This window comes from Colius striatus, chromosome 16 (assembly GCF_028858725.1).
Source record: "Colius striatus isolate bColStr4 chromosome 16, bColStr4.1.hap1, whole genome shotgun sequence".
NCBI lineage: Eukaryota > Metazoa > Chordata > Aves > Coliiformes > Coliidae > Colius > Colius striatus.
Genome location: NC_084774.1, coordinates 16215410 through 16232634, shown reverse-complemented (window position 1 = coordinate 16232634; position 17225 = coordinate 16215410). Strand labels below are relative to the sequence as shown.

Sequence of the window (17225 nt, the reverse complement as noted above, 5' to 3'; positions counted from 1 at the left end):
ACCTCAGCTCCATGGCTTTGCAATAGCTCCAGGGCTGGGGACTCCCTTACTTCCTTGGACAGCCTGGCACAGGGCCTCACAACCCTCTCAGGGACTCATTTCCAATCTAAACCTCCCCTGGGGCAACTTGAGGCCATTTCTTCTTGCCCTTTCACTTCTTACTGGGCAGACCGACCCCCATCTCACTATAACCTCCTTTTAGGTAGTTCTAGAGAGTGACCATGTGTCCCCTCAGCCCCCTCTTCTCCAGACAAAACCAGTTCCCTCAGCAGTTCCTCATCAGATTTGTGCTCCAGACCCTTCCCCTGCTCCAGTACCCATCTCTGGACATGCTCCAGTACCCATCTCTGGACATGCTCCAGCCCCTCAGTGACCTTCTTTTAGAGAGGGGTCCAAAGAGCTCTTAGGGCAAGAGCTCAGTCCCACTTGATGTGGTTTAACCCCATCCAGCATCCAAACACCTTGCAGCTGCCCACTCCCCATCCCCATCCCCAGGAGGATGAGGGAGAGAATCAGAAAAAGCCCCAAAACTCATGGGTTGAGCTAAGAACAGTGCAATAACTAAAATAAACAAACAAAATGCTAGTAATGAAAGGGAATATAAGAAAGAGAGAAACAAATCCCAAGAAGGACAAGTGATGCCCAAGGCAATTGCTCCTCACCCACTGACTGATGCCCCAGCAGTGATCTGTCCCACCTCAGCCAATTCCCCCCAGTTTCTGTACTGGCCATGACATCCTATGATATAGAATAGCTCTCTGGCTTGTTGGGGTCAGCTGTCCTGGCCATGCTCCCTCCCAGCTGCTTCTGCACCTCCTCACTGGCAGAGCACAGGCAACTGAAATGTCCCTCACTTTGGGTAAGCACTAGTTATTCTCACACTAAACCCAAAACACAGCCCTGTACCAGTGACAGGGGAGAAAATTAACTCTGTCCCGTGTGAAACCTACAGCCAGGCTTCCACGCTTCAAGGGTTTCACTAAATATGGCTTTTTTACTCAAAACCGACTTCTCATTTTCAAGAGTGAAATGAGAGAAGCATCACTTACTGGCTGCATTCCACCCGACACAGAAATGAAAACTAGGGCTAAAGCTGCCATAACCTCAAACGGAAACTCCCCCCAAAGAATGTGTCTCCTGTAACAGAAGACCAGCAGATAGCTCAAATGGTATCTGCAACAAACTCTCCTTGATGCCTCTTCTACCAGCAGTAGCCAGGAGCCCCTTGCACTGTCCAGCAGCTCATCACCTACAAATGTTAATTCCTGCAGTTCTTTGTGGACAAGATATTTCTCTGGTTTTCTGTGGCACAGTTTTCAGAAACCCCAGGGTGCTGCTACTGGGCGCTGCTGGTGTTCTCAGGGACGCATGATGTTTCAGCAGCCCCTGTTCTGCCTTCTGCAGGCTGAGCAATGCCTTCTCCAACAATTAGATCAGGCTCTTCTAGAGACATAGAAGCTTCTCAGACATCTTGTCATTAGCCACCCCTTTAAGAACATCCCCCTGAGATACAGGACAGGTTCTCAGCCTGCTGTGCTGACAAACCCCACTTTTGGATGGCAACCAAGCAGCTACAGCCACAAAGAAAGACTTTTCAAGGTAGGGAAGTGGGGTATAAGATGTAGGGATAGAAAAATCTGGGCAATGCTCCACACAGCTTCCTTCATGAGTTAAGGCTGTTATTGCCCTTGAACAGCTGCAGAGAGCCTTGTACATGGTACAGGCTTTTTGTGAAGGGCTTTGGGACTCTTAGAAAAAGAGCAATTTACTTGCCTTCCTAGGAACTGCACTTCTCCCCGATGGTGGTGGGGAATTGATTTGTATTTCCCTGTGTCTCCTTCTGGTCGAGTCACTGAGTAGCCTGCATACTGCACTCTGCATGAGAAAGGGAAGAAATGCAACAAACAATAATAAAAATCCAGGGTTACATTGGCTGTGCCATTGGCACTGCCCAGGGCTGTGGTAGCTGTGCATGGGGCTCCAGCAGCAGCTCTGCCCTTCCCTCAGCAGATAAGCTATGCAAACCTCCCCACTCCAGCCTGGGCTCCAGGCAAATCACACAGCACTCAGCACCTCAAGGCTTCAGCCAGGATCAGTCTGAGCTGAACAGCCTTGCACACAGAGCCAATAATTTCCCAAGCAGCACTTCTCTGTTTGCTTCCCATCTCATACCTGTTCCAGAGGTCATCGTCCTCGCCACCCCAGCCCCAGAAGGCATTAGGGAAACCGTTGATCTTCTGAAATTGCTCAACAGTCAGGCCACTCACCCCACCAAAGAACTCGTTGTAAGGGAGCCTAAGCAGGAGAGAAAAGGTTAGGGCAGAAGCCATCAGCAGTGCAGCAGGAAAAGCCTGAGCTTTGAGGATGCTCCCTGCTATTCCCTGTCAAAGCCCAAGAAGCAAACCGAGATTCATCCTCTGCCTTAAAAAAATAAACCTAACACTGTCTCCTGAGCTATAATAGCAGTAAGGGAGGAAGAACAGTGCTTACAGATACATGTACTTATCCAGCTTGGCTGCAAAGTGCCTTGGCATCTGTCCACACCCATAGTAGTTACGGTCATTTTCTGGTATGTGGTCCACATCGTGAAAGATGAGACAGTCCCAATCCAAGTCCTTCATTGCTTCCCGAAAGCCAACATTGAAGAGCATGGCACGGTTAAAGGGTTGGTTTCCAGCCTAGGAGAGAGAAAAAGTCCTTCTCAAGGGGAGCCTCATGCAGCTCGTGCTCCCCACACGCCTTCTGTCTCGTCTAGAAAGCGACGGAGGGGAGAGCACTCCCACACCAGTGCCACAGAGGGAAAGGGTGAATTGGGACAGACAGGCTGGCATGATCAACCAAGACTAGTATGCTATCTACTGTGCAGGAGCAGAAACGAAGATATCTTATCATTCAGTCACTTAAAAAAATAAAACCAACCTAATTTTGATCAATCTTTTTAACAGAGGTAAACATGGGGGTGAATTTACCAGCTGGATGAAGCCAGACAGCTGAAGTGAGTGACAGGGTCACATACACATCAGATGTCAAATCTTATGCTCTACACTCATGAAAGTCTTCTAGATACTGCCCAGCTAAGAAAATGCATAGCTCTGATCATGCCATTTCTCTGCCCAGAGGATACTTCCCAGAATGACTACAGAGCTGTACAACTGCAGCCTTACTTAAACTGCAAATACCTGTTTCAAAGGTGCCTTTTTAAGAAAACCAACCAACCAACCCAACACACACCTGAATTTCTACTTTAGTTTTCAGATGAAACTAGTAATTTGGGGGCACATCTCTTAGTTGTGCCATTTTAGACAGAATGGGACAACCTGCACATTGCAACGTGAATCCTAAACCTGCCAAAGGTCAGTTAACTGATGTCATCTGTCATCCCAAACTCCTTGGGACACAGCACAGAGCTGTGTTTGCAGCCCTGGCACACGTTTCCAGCCTGGCACCTCTGTGCCCCATGGCTGCTGCCCTGACCTCCCCAGGGCTCACTCACTTGCTCCACAACGTAGAAGGCGAACTGTAACCGTTGCCGCTGCAGCATGGGAATGAGGTGCCTGAAGAGGACGGGAAGATGCTCGTATCGATTGCGGAACGGGATGAGGATCGCCACCTGACAGGGAGAGGACACGGCTCAGTCAGAGCACTGCACCAGGGGCTCCTGTGCCCACTGACCCCAGGCTGGGGAGCAGGCCTGCCTTGTGTTACAGGAGGAGTAGCAGCACTGAGCATAGTGTCTCAGCTCTCCCAGGTAGGGCTGAGTAGCCTGAAACCCTTCCAACCCCCCACAGCAGGCATCTCCTATTAACTCTTTGAGGAATCGTTGCTTTGGGGAAATTCAACATCACCATGAATGAGAGGAAGACTTGCAGCCTCCCCCTGTCTAGCCCTTGCTATCCCCTAGTGCCAGGCTGCCTCTCTAGCTCAAGTCCTACCTCAGGCAGAGTAGGTGGGAGCAGGAGACTCAGCAGTGGGGAAGCAGGCAGGTGAGCTCACTGTCTGATTCCTTAGCACTCCATGCAGAAACTCAAAGCTGACTCATGCATCAGTAAAGCAGCCCACCTGCTCAGCATTTCCCCCTCATGCACTGCGACCACAAACTTCAGAGATCCTAATATTCCTTTCTCTGGGGCTACAGCACATCTGGGACGTTTCTGTGAATGTCTTCCTACCCCCTGCCCTGCTGTGCTCAGTGGGCACTCGGGGCTGCCCGGCTTCCCTGGTACCTTCCAGCGAGGCAGGCAGTCGCTCGGCTTCCAGTGGCCTCCCAGCTTGATGGAAGGGTCTTTTGAGAAGAACTGGTGGATATCTTCCATTGTGATCTCACTCATATTTACATCGATGGGGCCCTCTGCAGTGACAGTGGGGAGAGGCAGAGGAGAGGGTCAGAAACCCCCGTGTTCTAGGGCAGGTCAGTGCCTGCTTGAGACGGTGCTCTGCTTCAGCCCTGCCCCATACCCCCAGCACTGAATACAGGCAGCCTCTTTTCCCCAAGCATCAACAAAAACGATTAAGAAATGCTGCTGGCATGACTGGTAACACTTCCATCTCCTCAGCAGCTGGACCTTTGCAGCAATGCTGGATGCAGCTTTCCGTCAGAGATCCACACCAGACAGGGCACCCTCCAACTCCTCTTTCCAGGTTTCCAGCAGACACAAAACCCCACATCTCAACAGAGCACAGTTTGTTCCTTTTAGGAAACATTTATGCTTCCAAAGCCCCATTTTCCACTGCAAAATCACTTTGGTGGAAGCATTTCTCCCAGCTGAGGCTCCCTCAGGGAGGTCCTGCCTGTCTCCCCAGCTGCACCCAGCATGGCTCAGGGCTGGGACTGGCAGCACTGCCGAGGGGCAAACCCCACCACCACTGCCCCCAAAAAAGGAGTGTCTGAGAGTCTGAGCCTTTGCACCAGCTGCCAGCAAACAGCCCTTTTTTTGTGTGTTTGCCAAATGATGGGCTCCTGCTTCAGCAGGATGATGATCAGGGAACTGAAGCATCTTTCTTATAAGGAAAGGCTGCAGGACCTGGAGGTGTTCAGCCTAGAAAACAGAAGGCTGAGGGGGGACCTCATCAACACTTATGATTATCTAAAGGGTGGATGTCTGGAGGATGGGGAGATGCTTTTTCCTGTAGTGTCCAGTGGCAGGACTAGGGGTAATGGACAAAAGCTGGAACACAAAGAGTTCCACTTAAACACAAGGAAAAACTTCTTTACTGTTCAGGTGAGGGAGCCCTGGGACAGGCTGCCCAGGGTCAGTGTGGAGGCTCCTTCTCAGGAGGTTTTTAAACTGAATTGGACACATTCCTGTGTGATCTGATCTAGGCAGACCTGCTTTAGCAAAGAGTTGGACTGGATGAGCTCTAGAGGTCCCTTCCAACCCCAACCATTCTGTGATTCTCTGACATAGCAAGGATTAATTTGTGTGAGTGGCTAAAGAACAACTTCCCAGAAGAAGACTGGGCTCCAAACAGCACTCCTCTTCATCTGCAGGGGCTTGGCAAGGAAAGGTGCAATGTCAGTGAGCCAGGAAACACCATGATGTACCCTCCAAAGCTACAGGGAGCAGGAGAGGGGCATGGGACTGTCAGGATGCTACTCACTCATAGAAGGGAGCCTCTCAGGACAGGTGTGGTTGGGGAAGTAGGTAAAGTCTTCAGGAAGAAAAGTTGTGGCTTGCAGAAAGGTGTCATTGTGGCTCAGATCAAGAGGATAATCTGGGAATGGAAAGGAAAAAAACACTCAAAAAAGTTCACACTTGAGCTACAGATCTTTGATTTCCAGACACCTCCCCATGCCACTGTGAGCAGACTCCAAAGCTACCCACGGCTGAGAATGTCTCCAATGGCATGAGGATGTCTCCATTTGGCACGAGCCCTGGGCATGCAGCCCAGCTGGGCCATCCTGGGGCAGATGGCTGCAGAAGCTGTATCTGCCTTAGACACCAACACAGCAAAGAATGTTAGTGTCTTCTGGTCAAAGGAAGAATTCTGAGCATCACTTTAGGATCATAAACAGCTCAAAGTAGAAGAGCATATGGTGCTTGGAAGGAAAAGCTCCTTAGCACCTTGTCCCAAAAGGACTAGAGTTGCATAGTGAAAGGGGATAAGGTCCCCAAGCAGACCCTTTCCTAACAGGCTCAGAGAGAGAAGTCCCCAGGCAGGTCCCAAAGCCAGGAAGGACTGTCAGTGCAGCAGCTCACGCAAGGAAATCCTGCCTCACATCCTCCTCAAAGGATCAATAAAAACTACCACCTTACATGCAGCCTTTACTCTGGTTTGCACTGTGCAAGAGCAGAGGAGCTGCCATGCCCCAGCAGTTATGGTACTCAGCAAGACACGTTTCTCCAGCATCCCCATTCCCTGCAGCCTTTTAACTCCTAGACAAAATGTCTCCAGTCTGTTCCACCTGTAGATGTTTTAAGGAGGTTTGCACATAACCAAAACCTTCTGCTTTCTACAGTAAAGTCAGCAGTTTTGCACAAGGCAATTTAGCCAAGCATGACTCTTTTATTTTAGACATGAGAAAAAGTTCCCTGCCTGTAGTAAGGCAATAGCTGCTACAGGAGGATGCTGCCTCTCCACTTTCTCTTGAGCATCAGCTGCTTGGTAAAGGACTGGCCTTTAAGTCCTACACAACCTCAGGCACCAGAACCAATCCTAGGCTCTACAGAGGTCCTGGAAAGTGGCTGTTTATAGGGCTGAGCCACCCATTCCCATCACAGACAGTCCCCAGACACACCAGGATGAGAAGGTCCCATCCTTTCCAATTACCATGCACAGCCAGCTGCAGAACCACACCATGGGACTGACATTCAATGTGCTGATCCAAAGCAAGAGCAGCCCTGTGGTTTCATGAGCACAGTACAAACCAGCTGGTATTCAGGCACTCAAAGACAAAAGAAGGTTTAGTATCCTGCCAGTCATCCCCAAGAGCTGTCCAAGCAGCTCTGCAAAGCCTTGGACACACAGGTTACAAGTGATCCATCAGCAAACAGTTGCTTTACAGCAGGTAGTCAGATTTTTAAGGTATTTTACTGAAATAAGTGTTATTGCTTTTTGAACCAGCAGCTATAACCTGTCAAATGAAACACACATTCAGCCTGAAGAACATGTTGATAGCAAAAAGCTTTCACATATTTTATCCTAAGAGCAATTGGATAAACCCAAACTCTCTCAGACTCAAGATGGCCTTGTAAACAGAACCTAAGGGCTTTTCAAGTATGATAGATATTATTTTGGATGCTTGACAATGCTCTGAATTTCAATAACCAGATCCTCATTAAACTCCTACCACCAGAGCACACTGTCAATACTTAGCCCAGCTGACAATGAAGCTCAAGCCTTTTTTGAATGAAAGGTTGCCTCTTTTGCTTGCAGAAGCACAGAGCTGCTCTGAACTAACCAAACATGAAACCCATTATTGCATCTATTAGCAACTGTTAACAAAACACTAGCAAAAAGAAGTTGTAAATTACTTCCTCATTTGAATACAAAAGGAGAAAAGCTAAAACAAAGAATAAATGCAGATGGATGTGGACAAGCATGCTGTCCTTGCAGCAGACCACCCTCTGCCTGGTTGCCTTACCATTCAGGGATGGAATATCACATTTTTAAGGAATCTGCCCAGAAATTAAAGCCCTGGGTCCCAGGAGGACACACATACAAAGCAACACTGCACATAGATGTGCTCTGCCCCAGCCCCTTGCTGGGGCACATGTGATGTGCAGGAGAAGTTGCAGCTTAAAAGCACTGACAGCCTACTACCTCTCAGTGTTCCCATGCAGCTGCAGCAGGGACAGAGGGGTGACAGGGTCTGCTGCCACCCAAATTGGTTGGTGACCTGTGCCAGCTCATGACTGGCAGCAGCAGGCCCTGTATGCCTCTCCCATGAAGAAGGAAGAGGATGCAGGGACGTGCGGAGATGTGACACTCACTGCTGCCTGTGGAGTAGGATGGGAGCAGGAGAGCCTGGGAGCTGCTCCCAGCACCTTTGAGCCACGACTGGGACGGTCAAGGTCTTTGCTTGGTCCTTCCCTGCATCTGTACCAGGCAGGTTTGCTCTGCCTACTGTTGACTGCATGCAGAGGTGTGGGGAAGATGCACTAACCCAGCAGTGCTGCCCACCCAGATCCCACCAAGGCTCCCGAAAATGAAGTTGAGAAAGGAAGATGCTGATCCCAGTGTTAATATAATCCTTGTATCCCCAGCGCCACGTGTCTTCCAGATGTCACCACCATCCATCATGTGTCTGCTCTGACCTGCCTGCCAGGGAAGGTCACTCAAGGACAGTGCCTAGCATTTGTATGTGTTAAAATCATCCTCATGGCTAGAGCTCTCAGGACAGGAGGGGTACCAGCACGTGTCTGCAGAGCTGGGATGGATATGAGGCCTGAGCAAAGCCAGCTATTTCGGTAGCAGGAGTATGGGTATGGGTGATGCTGAGGCAGTAACCATTTCCCTGCCTGCTGCAGGCAGCAGCAGCACACAGCACGTTTTCATAGGGCTCAGAGCCCCGAGGGCCACGACCACAGCAGGATGGATGCTCTCGTCACCACAAGCGGCAGCAGTGGAGTGTCTAACCATCCTCCTCTCAGAGGATCAGCTACTTCCTCACCCAGCATCTGCTTTACTTGTTGTTTCCACCCTTAAAAATAGCCTGGGCTGGCAGCCCTGTCTGGCTTCAGCTGGGAGAGCAGGCAACCCAGGGTGTCGATCTCTTGTGCAATCTGATAATCCCTGTCCTGCGCCCATCCCTGGTGAGATTACACCTGAACTGGCAGCCACACCACCCTGCACTGCTACCTAAACCACCAGCAGAGAAGGAACACGCTCCATGTCACACCAGCCCAAGGCAACACCTCACCCTGGCTTACACACAGCTAAGTGCATTTATGCTCACAGTACCGTATTTACATTGAAACTTGTAACCCTGTGATCAGCTTTAAACAGCCCTGAGAGCAGGAGCCTGTGACTCTGCTCTCTACGCTCTGCCCAAAGTTCAATATATTATTTGTGGCAGATCTCCAGCCAAGTCATCTCAGTTCATCCTTGCACGGGAAGAGTGAAGCTAACGAGCACAGGCTCCTCCACGTGCAGGGAGCCGGGGCTCTGCACACGCCTGTGCCCGGGAAGCTGGGCTTTAAATAAGAAACCTGATCCTTGCACAGAATTTCAAAGTGTTTACCCTCAGACTGGTGGAAGCTCACAAGTCGAATTCCTGGAAAGCAAAGACGTTTTCGGCTCAACATCCCATTGTTTGAGATGTTTCAAGATTTCCAGCCCTTATACAAATTAGAAGCATTTGATTTTTACTGTATTTTTTCAATTAATATGATTTTATATAGTGTATATATGCACTAATTCTATAATACATGTTCTATATCACATATATTTACATATATATACAAAATAAAAAAGCCAACTAATCAAAGCTCTCACCCTGTATTTACCAGCATAAATTAATTGCTTCAAGCAACAGCGGTTCAGTTCAACTCTATTTTCAACAGAAATGGAACCTTTGATCAAACCTGACAGTTACTGAAGAAATACCTGAGTCATTGACGCTGCTGTTCCTCTTGGCATAGGCACTGCGGACCACCTGCTCGTACACCTGAGCTCCTATTGTTCGCATGTTCTCACGGATGATGATGCCTTGGGCTTGCATCATGAAGAGGTAGGTGTTCACTGCAAAACAGAAAAAGGTCATGTTACTGTGAGTACCAGCTTTAGTAGGAAAGAGAAATAGGAGTCTTTTGGAACCATTCCCAGCCTTCTGCTCGGTTTCAGCTCCCTCCTGCCAGTAGGATCCCCGGGTCACACGTGCCTCAGTTGCCTGACGGGACTGGGAAGGGCATGGAGTCGGGAAGTGGAGGCGTAAGGCACCTTTGGAAACCAGACTGGTTAATAAAGAGAGTGCACTCAGCTAGACCTGACAATGCAGACTGTAATGCAGTCTTGCAGCTTAAACAGCAGTACCTTTTGCTGCCTAAGTATGGAGGTTTAATTAGGAAATAGCATTGTAACAGGAAACCAAGCTGCACGCCTGAAGAAATGCATTTGTTCCTAGACTGCAGCACCAAAGGGTGGCACTTGCTTGGCAGAAGTATCCCAGTGTGCATAAAAAACATGCCACTTTGGTCCCCAGGGCCAGCCCCCCAGCCAGGTTTCTCTTCTCTCCTCCTCTCCTGCTGACCCTGTGCCCTGCCTGGCACAGCTCACACTGAGCTTGCTTAGGTTTCAGCTTAAGCTGACACCGGGTGCTGGCAGGGACAGACCTCAAAGCAAACAGCAGCAAGCACAGCCCTGCGTCACCAGCAACAGGGACAGCAAGTGGGGACGGTGGGACAGTCACCCATCCACAGCACTGCACCCCTCTGCCCCACAGTGCCAGCCATGGCCTTCCCACAGTAAGGGTTGAGCTTAAGAAAGAAGGGGGGGAAAAAAATCCACCTTGATTTGAAACTAGGGAGGAGGAGAGATCCATAAGGCCAATTCTGTGCTACTAATTAAAAAAAAAAGCAAAAGACACTCCAAGAAGGATGAAAAAGGCACCAGGCCAAGGAAACAACAGAGACCCTGCACAGAGTGGAGTAGGAACTGATGAAACGTCACCAGGAAACATATCTAACAGACAGGTCATTTCTACAGCAGCATGTCACAAGCTGTAACAGCCTGAAAGCAGAGGCTGCTCATGCCAGGAAGGCACAGTCGTCGCTGCAGATTAGGCAGAGGCACCCTGGCAGTGGCATCACTGTCAGAGCGAAAGGATCCCCCCAAACATCACTCACCAGCACTCATGCTGATGCAGTGCTTCCAGTCTCCCTGCCCTGCTCTACCCTTTTACACCCACAGACCAAGCCAGCCTCCAGAAAGGCTGCCCAGATGTATTTCCCAGTCCCAGCTGTATCTTGTTTTCACACAGCTAAGTAAATATTTGAAAGGGCAACTGCTCTCCATGCTGGAAACAAATGTAGATGAAATTCCCCATGCAAAGCCTCACACCCAGCCCAAAACCTTCACGTGCTCACAGAATCACCTCCTGCTTGGAGCTCAGCAGGAAACTACACCACTTCCCAGCACCAGTGGCCCAGCCCCAGCATCCCTCCCTGTGACAGTCCTTGCTTTGCCAGGCAGCTGCCAGCCAGGACTTGGAGAAATAGGAGTTCCTGGGGAAAAAAAAAAGTTACTGGAAATGAGCTATCTGGGATTCATGGTGAATGAGTGAGTGATGCAATGAGGCTTGTGCCTGGGGAGGTTCAGGCTGGATATGAGGAGGAACTTCTTTACTGAAGGTGTTGTCATGCATTGGAATGGCTGCCCAGGGAGGTGCTGGAGTCATCATCCCTGGAAGTGTTTAAGAGACAGGTGGATGTTGCACTTAGGGAAATAGTCTAGTGGTTGATAAGGTTGGGACAAAGGTTGGATGTGATGACCTTAAAGGTCTCTTCCAGCCAAAATCATTCTATGATTTTATTCTATGGCACAGCACTGGGGTCTAGGGCAGGATGCACAGTGTAGCTCCAGAACAATCTGCCTGTTCAGGCCAGGCAGCAGGCAAGTCCCCCAGATGACTACAAAATATGGAAGTTGGGCAACTTCCCCTTCATCTCACCAGCCCACATCCCAGCTCTGTCTCAGTTGCAAAGGTGACATTAAGGGTGGATACCTGGGGCACACAGCTCCTAAGGACACCTTTATGACATCTTGCCCCACTAACAGCATCCACTCCAAGCTGCAGGCAGAAGCCTCAGGAGGTTTTACCAGGAGGCAACGCAAACCAATGCATCCAGTGACAGGAACAGTATCCTCTAAAGCCAGGCAAGCACAGCAGAACACGGGCTGCTACAGATCAGCCCTGCACAGCCTCACCTTGGCTATTAGCAAATGAGGGGTTAGATTACCCAGCTCCCCATCCAAAAATCCAAAGGGTAATCATGAGAGGCCAAGGCACAACTCCTCTCCATCTTGCACAGAGCAAAAGCTAACTGAAGCCACTCGAGAGGAAACGTTTATCGGGACAACGGGGGGCAGCAAGCTGGCACGGAGCTTGAGTCAGTGGCAAGGCCCAACACACCCATACTGAACAAGCAATTTAGCTTTCTACTTCATTATTCCTTCTGGATAAAGCAGAACCAGGTTTGGTGAAGCACGAAGGAACAGGAGAGACAAACAGCATCTAAGCCGTGCTGAATTTAAAGCAGAGGGAGGCTTGTCGGCGCAGTGAAAGCGCCGTTTGTGGGAGCAGGGCCCGCGCAGCCACATGACGGCTCGCTGCGCCCTGCAGAGCCCAGGGAACCCTGAGCACACTGCCACAACAGCCACCCTCCCAGAGGAGAGCGTGAGCACAAACAACACCGGCTTTGTTTAAGGCAGCGGTCGCCTTTTCACATATTAACCCCTTTAATCAGATGATTAAGGTGATACCTGGCCATGGGGGAGACGTGCCATGTCACACATCCAACGCAAGAACCTCCCACAACCACATCAGCCCCAGCCCAGGGACAACAGTCCCTCCTGCCCCCAGAACAACCTGCCACCACGCCGTAAGCTTCACACGCCCCACACGTATCCAGAACACGCAACTCATCCAGGTCAGAAAATTGGATTTAAAACACATTATTGAAAACATTTCACTCCTCATAACCACATGTTGTTTAAATTAGCTCCACAGGGCTGCCACGGCCAGGGCTGGAACCTGACCAACACTGGGAATCGCTTCACTGAACTCAAACCTCACTCTCTGGTTTGCTTCACTTTTGATGAGCAAATTGGCCACGTTTTGAATTTATTAAGCCTGACCCTGGAGAGCCCAAGGCCCCTGTACCCAAGAGGGGGTGTTTCCCAGAGCCATGGGGCGGGAGCCAGCACCAGCAGGGGAAGGAGATGCCCCACGGCTGCCCTCTGCCAGGGGAGGAAGGCAGGCATGCCATGCACTCAGCCTGCACCTGGGCACAGACAGAAAGCAATTCTCTGTGTTGTGAGATATTGCTAATCTAATCACACAGGATGATCTCGAAAATTACATTGGCCTTCTGCCTTTATCCTATTTGAGCACACGGCACTTCAGACCACGCACAAACGGTGAGAACAGCCTGGCTACAGCCACTGAGCAGCGAGACAAGGACAGGAGAGGGATTTTAGCTGCTGTCAGTACCAGGGGACGTGTCCCTTTTCCTACCCATTGCCCACAGACCGTCACTATCCACACAGCAAACGAGCAAAATTTAAGAATCCATTGCCCAAGTGACTGCCTTAAGATTATTCTTGTTAGTTTGTTAAAAGACAAGTCAACTCCACTTGGATTTAAACACGTGGGGGAAAAAAAGTGCCACCAGGCCTAGAGCTTGCCACCAGCTGGGGACGAGGCACACAGCTGTACCCCAAGGCTGGCACACCCCCCAGGATGCTGCACTCCCACCTCCCGGCTCATCAGCAACAGGGAGGGCAACTGCTTGTCCAAGCCAGGGGTGGATGCAACAACTTCAACCAGGGAGGTAAAGTCCAATTATATAAATGAGCGCTGAAGGCTTCCTGTAATCATTTCTCGCTTGGTATTTTCGGAGCACTTCTAATCAAGAAACAGCTGACTCTCTCATGGAAAATTAATTTCACTGTGATGATATGTACTAGAAGAGGCAGCAGGGTAATTTGCAGCGCAGGAGTTGATTTGAAAGAGGTCTGAGCCGTGATCCACACCAGCTACCAACAGAGGAAGGGGACAGATCTTGACACATCTCGCTCCTGACCCTCACACGTTTCCGCTACCTGCAGAAAGGACCTTCCTCCAGCATCCCCTGGCAGGGGGGATGGTGCAGTGCCACAAGTCTCATGCTGGGAAGAGACAGACATCAATCAGGGCTGGGGTCAGGAAGAGCTCACAGCAGCCCTGCACGCCTGCAGCTGTATCAGCACCCAACACAGCAGCCAGGCTTTCCTGAGGAAGTATCAGGTCTTCCTCTGCCTTGAGATTTAGGGCTGTCACATTCAGCATTTTTCCTGGTTCAATAGTCCATTAGCACTGCAGAGGCGCAGAGGGGGTGTTGGTGAGTTGATCAGGGTCTCACTGACATGTGTAGCCTTCTCCTGCTGGCTCCTGGAGCAGCTGGACTCCATCCCAGCAAGGGTGGCCACCATGAGCCCCTGCCCCGGGAACACACATCTCAACCAACATGAAGCCAGAGAAACTGCCACTGGGCAAACCACTCTGCCAGGCCTTTGGAGAGAGCAGGAAGCACCCAGCAGAGCCTGCAGCACACCTGCACGTGGGAGATACGACTCCAGAAGGGGTGAAGGTCCTGCAGGCAGCAGGGATGGGTGCTCGTATCACCAGATCAGGGCTGGGAGCTCCTGCCCACTGAAAACACCTCCTCCCGGGCCCTGAGACAAACCAGCAGAGACATGTCTACACGAAGCCTTTTGTTAAGCTCTCCCATGAGATCCCCAGCATCAATTCAGCTCCATTAGCATTAGCAATACGAAGAGGCTTAATCAACCTAAGCCTCGGAGGAACAGACAGACAGTTACGATAGTCTTAACTCATAAACAACCCAAATAGGAAACACATAGCAGCATCCCATCACTAATAATACACCACGAAACCTGTCTCTATTAGCCTTCCAGTGGCACCGTATTCCCCAGACACAGAGTGCCAGAACAATTAAGTAAGAGGTTCCTATTAGTTTTAAAAAATTTAATATTAATGCCATCACTGTTACTTAGCCCTTTGCCTATAAATAGCAAATGAAAGAATAATTTGATACATTAAGTGGTCCAAAAATTAACAGTGCAGCAGCGCTGAGCTGGCAATTACAAACCATCCACCCCCAGAATTGGCAAGTTGGTAGCCTGCATGTGCTTGAGGCAATTGGGCAAGATGGGAGCCTGCAGTGATGCTGGACCAAAACCTCACCACAGGCAACGTGCATCTGAACCATCTTAGAGAAAAATGACCCTGTGGATGCTTCAGCAAGGGGGAAGAAAGTTCAGATTCTTCTAATAGTACCTACATTTTTAATGTACACATTTAAGATGGCAAGTTTCAATTGCAGCCCCACAGCCAGCTGAGCTAAGGTGTTGCTGCCACTCACTCTGAAGCAAGACAAGAATGACGTGCTCTGCACACATGGGAAAATCTGGAAGGCCAAGAGGACTCACAGAGTGTTTGCAGCACCAAAACATCCACAGAAAGAGCCCTGTACCCTGGCAGCATCCAGGGCTGGTGATGGGATGAAGCCTGGGTCATCCAGGCACAGTCACTCCTGCCCTGAGCAGCCCAGTGCCAGCGGATGCAGTGCCCAGCTCCACGTTAGCAATGCTGGGGATAGGGAAGCCAGAGCACAGTTTACCCACACATCAGGGCAGTAACACTGCAAGGTCACATAAGGCTATACAAAACCCAAGAGCAGCTCAGCTCCCAGGCTCTGCTGCAATTCCTCTTTGCGAGGAAGGGCGTAGCGACATATGCAGGCTGGAGCAAAGAGCATAACAAGCATTTGCCCAAGTTAAATATTACCCTTCCTAGCGAGATTCAGACTCTCCTACTTTAATTGCCATTCAGAGGATGCAATTGCACATGACTGCATCTCCTGTTTATTTTCCATTCCTCCTTCTCGGCAGCAATGGGCAGCTCTCCCCATCTGCAGCCAACCTGCCCTCCCCACCTCGCCTCCCTTTGCCAGGGTCAGCATAAACGCTTCCAAGGAGAAAAAGAGCATCAGCTGCCAGCAGATTTCTCTGCACACAGAGCACAAAAGCACAGCACTCGCTGGGCACTTGTGGGCACCGCGCAGTTAAATGCACAATAAAAGGCTCTTCAGCAGGCAGAGGGAAATGGTTGCTAACCTCTCTGGCTGGCAGCACTGGCAGGCTGCTGCTGGCTACCAACAGCAAACATTCACAGCTCAGCATTTGTTCCTTAGGTTCATTAGAAGACAAAGTGGTAGAAATTCCTGTGCCCTGGACACCATCTCAAAGTGGCAGGAATCCTGATGCCTGAGCTTGATGCTCATGTAACATGAGGAGGAGGAAAAGGAAGGAAAGCTTCTATTAAATACAATATATAAGAATTCAGTGAAGGCTTGGGCAGGCAAAGGAGAGGAAGAACAGGCAGATACTCCCCAGTGCTGCCCCTGAGGCAGGAGGGGAGGGAAAGATGTGGGCTGCTCAGGACAACTCTTCATCCCTCAGGTCATGGGAATCACACACAGCTGCAGGAGAGGACAGAAATCCTCTGCTGCAGGCAGCTTCCACCACCAGCCTCGGCATCCTACTCAAACAAGCAGCCTTAGGATGTGGGAGAAAACAGGGACACAGGAGGTAGTACTGCCTAGGAAATGCATTTGATAGGGAGTTTTCATGAGGCTGTCCTCCACCAGTTGAAGCAGCCTAAAACTCAGCCAGAACACAGCAGAGAACAGAAGGCAGGTCAGATTTGGATCTAAAATTTCTATATCCATCACATACATTTCAATAGATTTTTAAGTCACTGATTTGTTAGTCCTCCAAATTAGGAGATTAACTATACCTATTGGAGAGTAATAAAATTGTCAAGATAAGGACAACTGTGTCCTGATTTAGGCCCATCCAGGGACAAAAGATCACAATTAGACTTCAGTACTACACACTTTGGAACTCCCAAAGGACAGGGAGGGCTTAACTGCTGCTCATGGTCCTGGACAACACACACCAGGCTACTCAGCTTGGGGAAGAAAACAAAACTTAACTTAATCTGCCTCAAACTAAAACATAACAAACAGAAATATCCAACAGGAAAATAATACGGAGTAGGGTGAATGAGGGAAGTTCAATCACCTTTCCCCCCACTCCTCCCAGGCTCAGAGTCCTGAGCCCCGTGTCATTACCTCCTCCCCCATAGGCAGTGCCAGGGGCAGGGAATAAGGGGTGCAGTCAGTCCTTTCCTGATGTCTCTTGCTGCTTATCTCACTCCTGGGGAGAAGTGCTTGGTGCCAGCCCTCTCTTGCCGCAGCTCAGGGTCTCCCACACACCGAGCAGCCCTGCACTGGCCGCTCCCACCAGACGCTGCAGCCCCAGTTCATCTTCTCCAGGTTGGGGTCTGAACTGCTCACTCCCTCTGACCTGGAACCTCAACTCTCACTCCCTCTGTCACAGGGTCTCCACTTCTTGTCACGGGCTACAAGGACATCTCTGGTCCAGCATCGCTCCTGCTGTCTTTTCCTGGCTGCAGGGTCCATGTGGTCGCCTCCCTCTTG

At 50.2% G+C, this 17225-nt stretch overlaps 1 protein-coding gene across 1 annotated transcript in view; it reads right to left on the bottom strand.

Moving 5' to 3' along the window:
• Nucleotides 1–17225, bottom strand: part of B4GALT5 (beta-1,4-galactosyltransferase 5) — a 39727-nt gene that overhangs the window by 3955 nt on the left and 18547 nt on the right. The window contains exons 2-8 of the mRNA XM_062008952.1: nt 9547–9681; nt 5599–5712; nt 4224–4348; nt 3494–3610; nt 2491–2678; nt 2173–2295; nt 1774–1875 (exon numbers count right to left, since the gene is read on the bottom strand). Of these exons, the coding sequence (XP_061864936.1) occupies nt 1774–1875; nt 2173–2295; nt 2491–2678; nt 3494–3610; nt 4224–4348; nt 5599–5712; nt 9547–9681 (904 nt within the window). The remainder of the gene's footprint in view (nt 1–1773; nt 1876–2172; nt 2296–2490; nt 2679–3493; nt 3611–4223; nt 4349–5598; nt 5713–9546; nt 9682–17225) is intronic.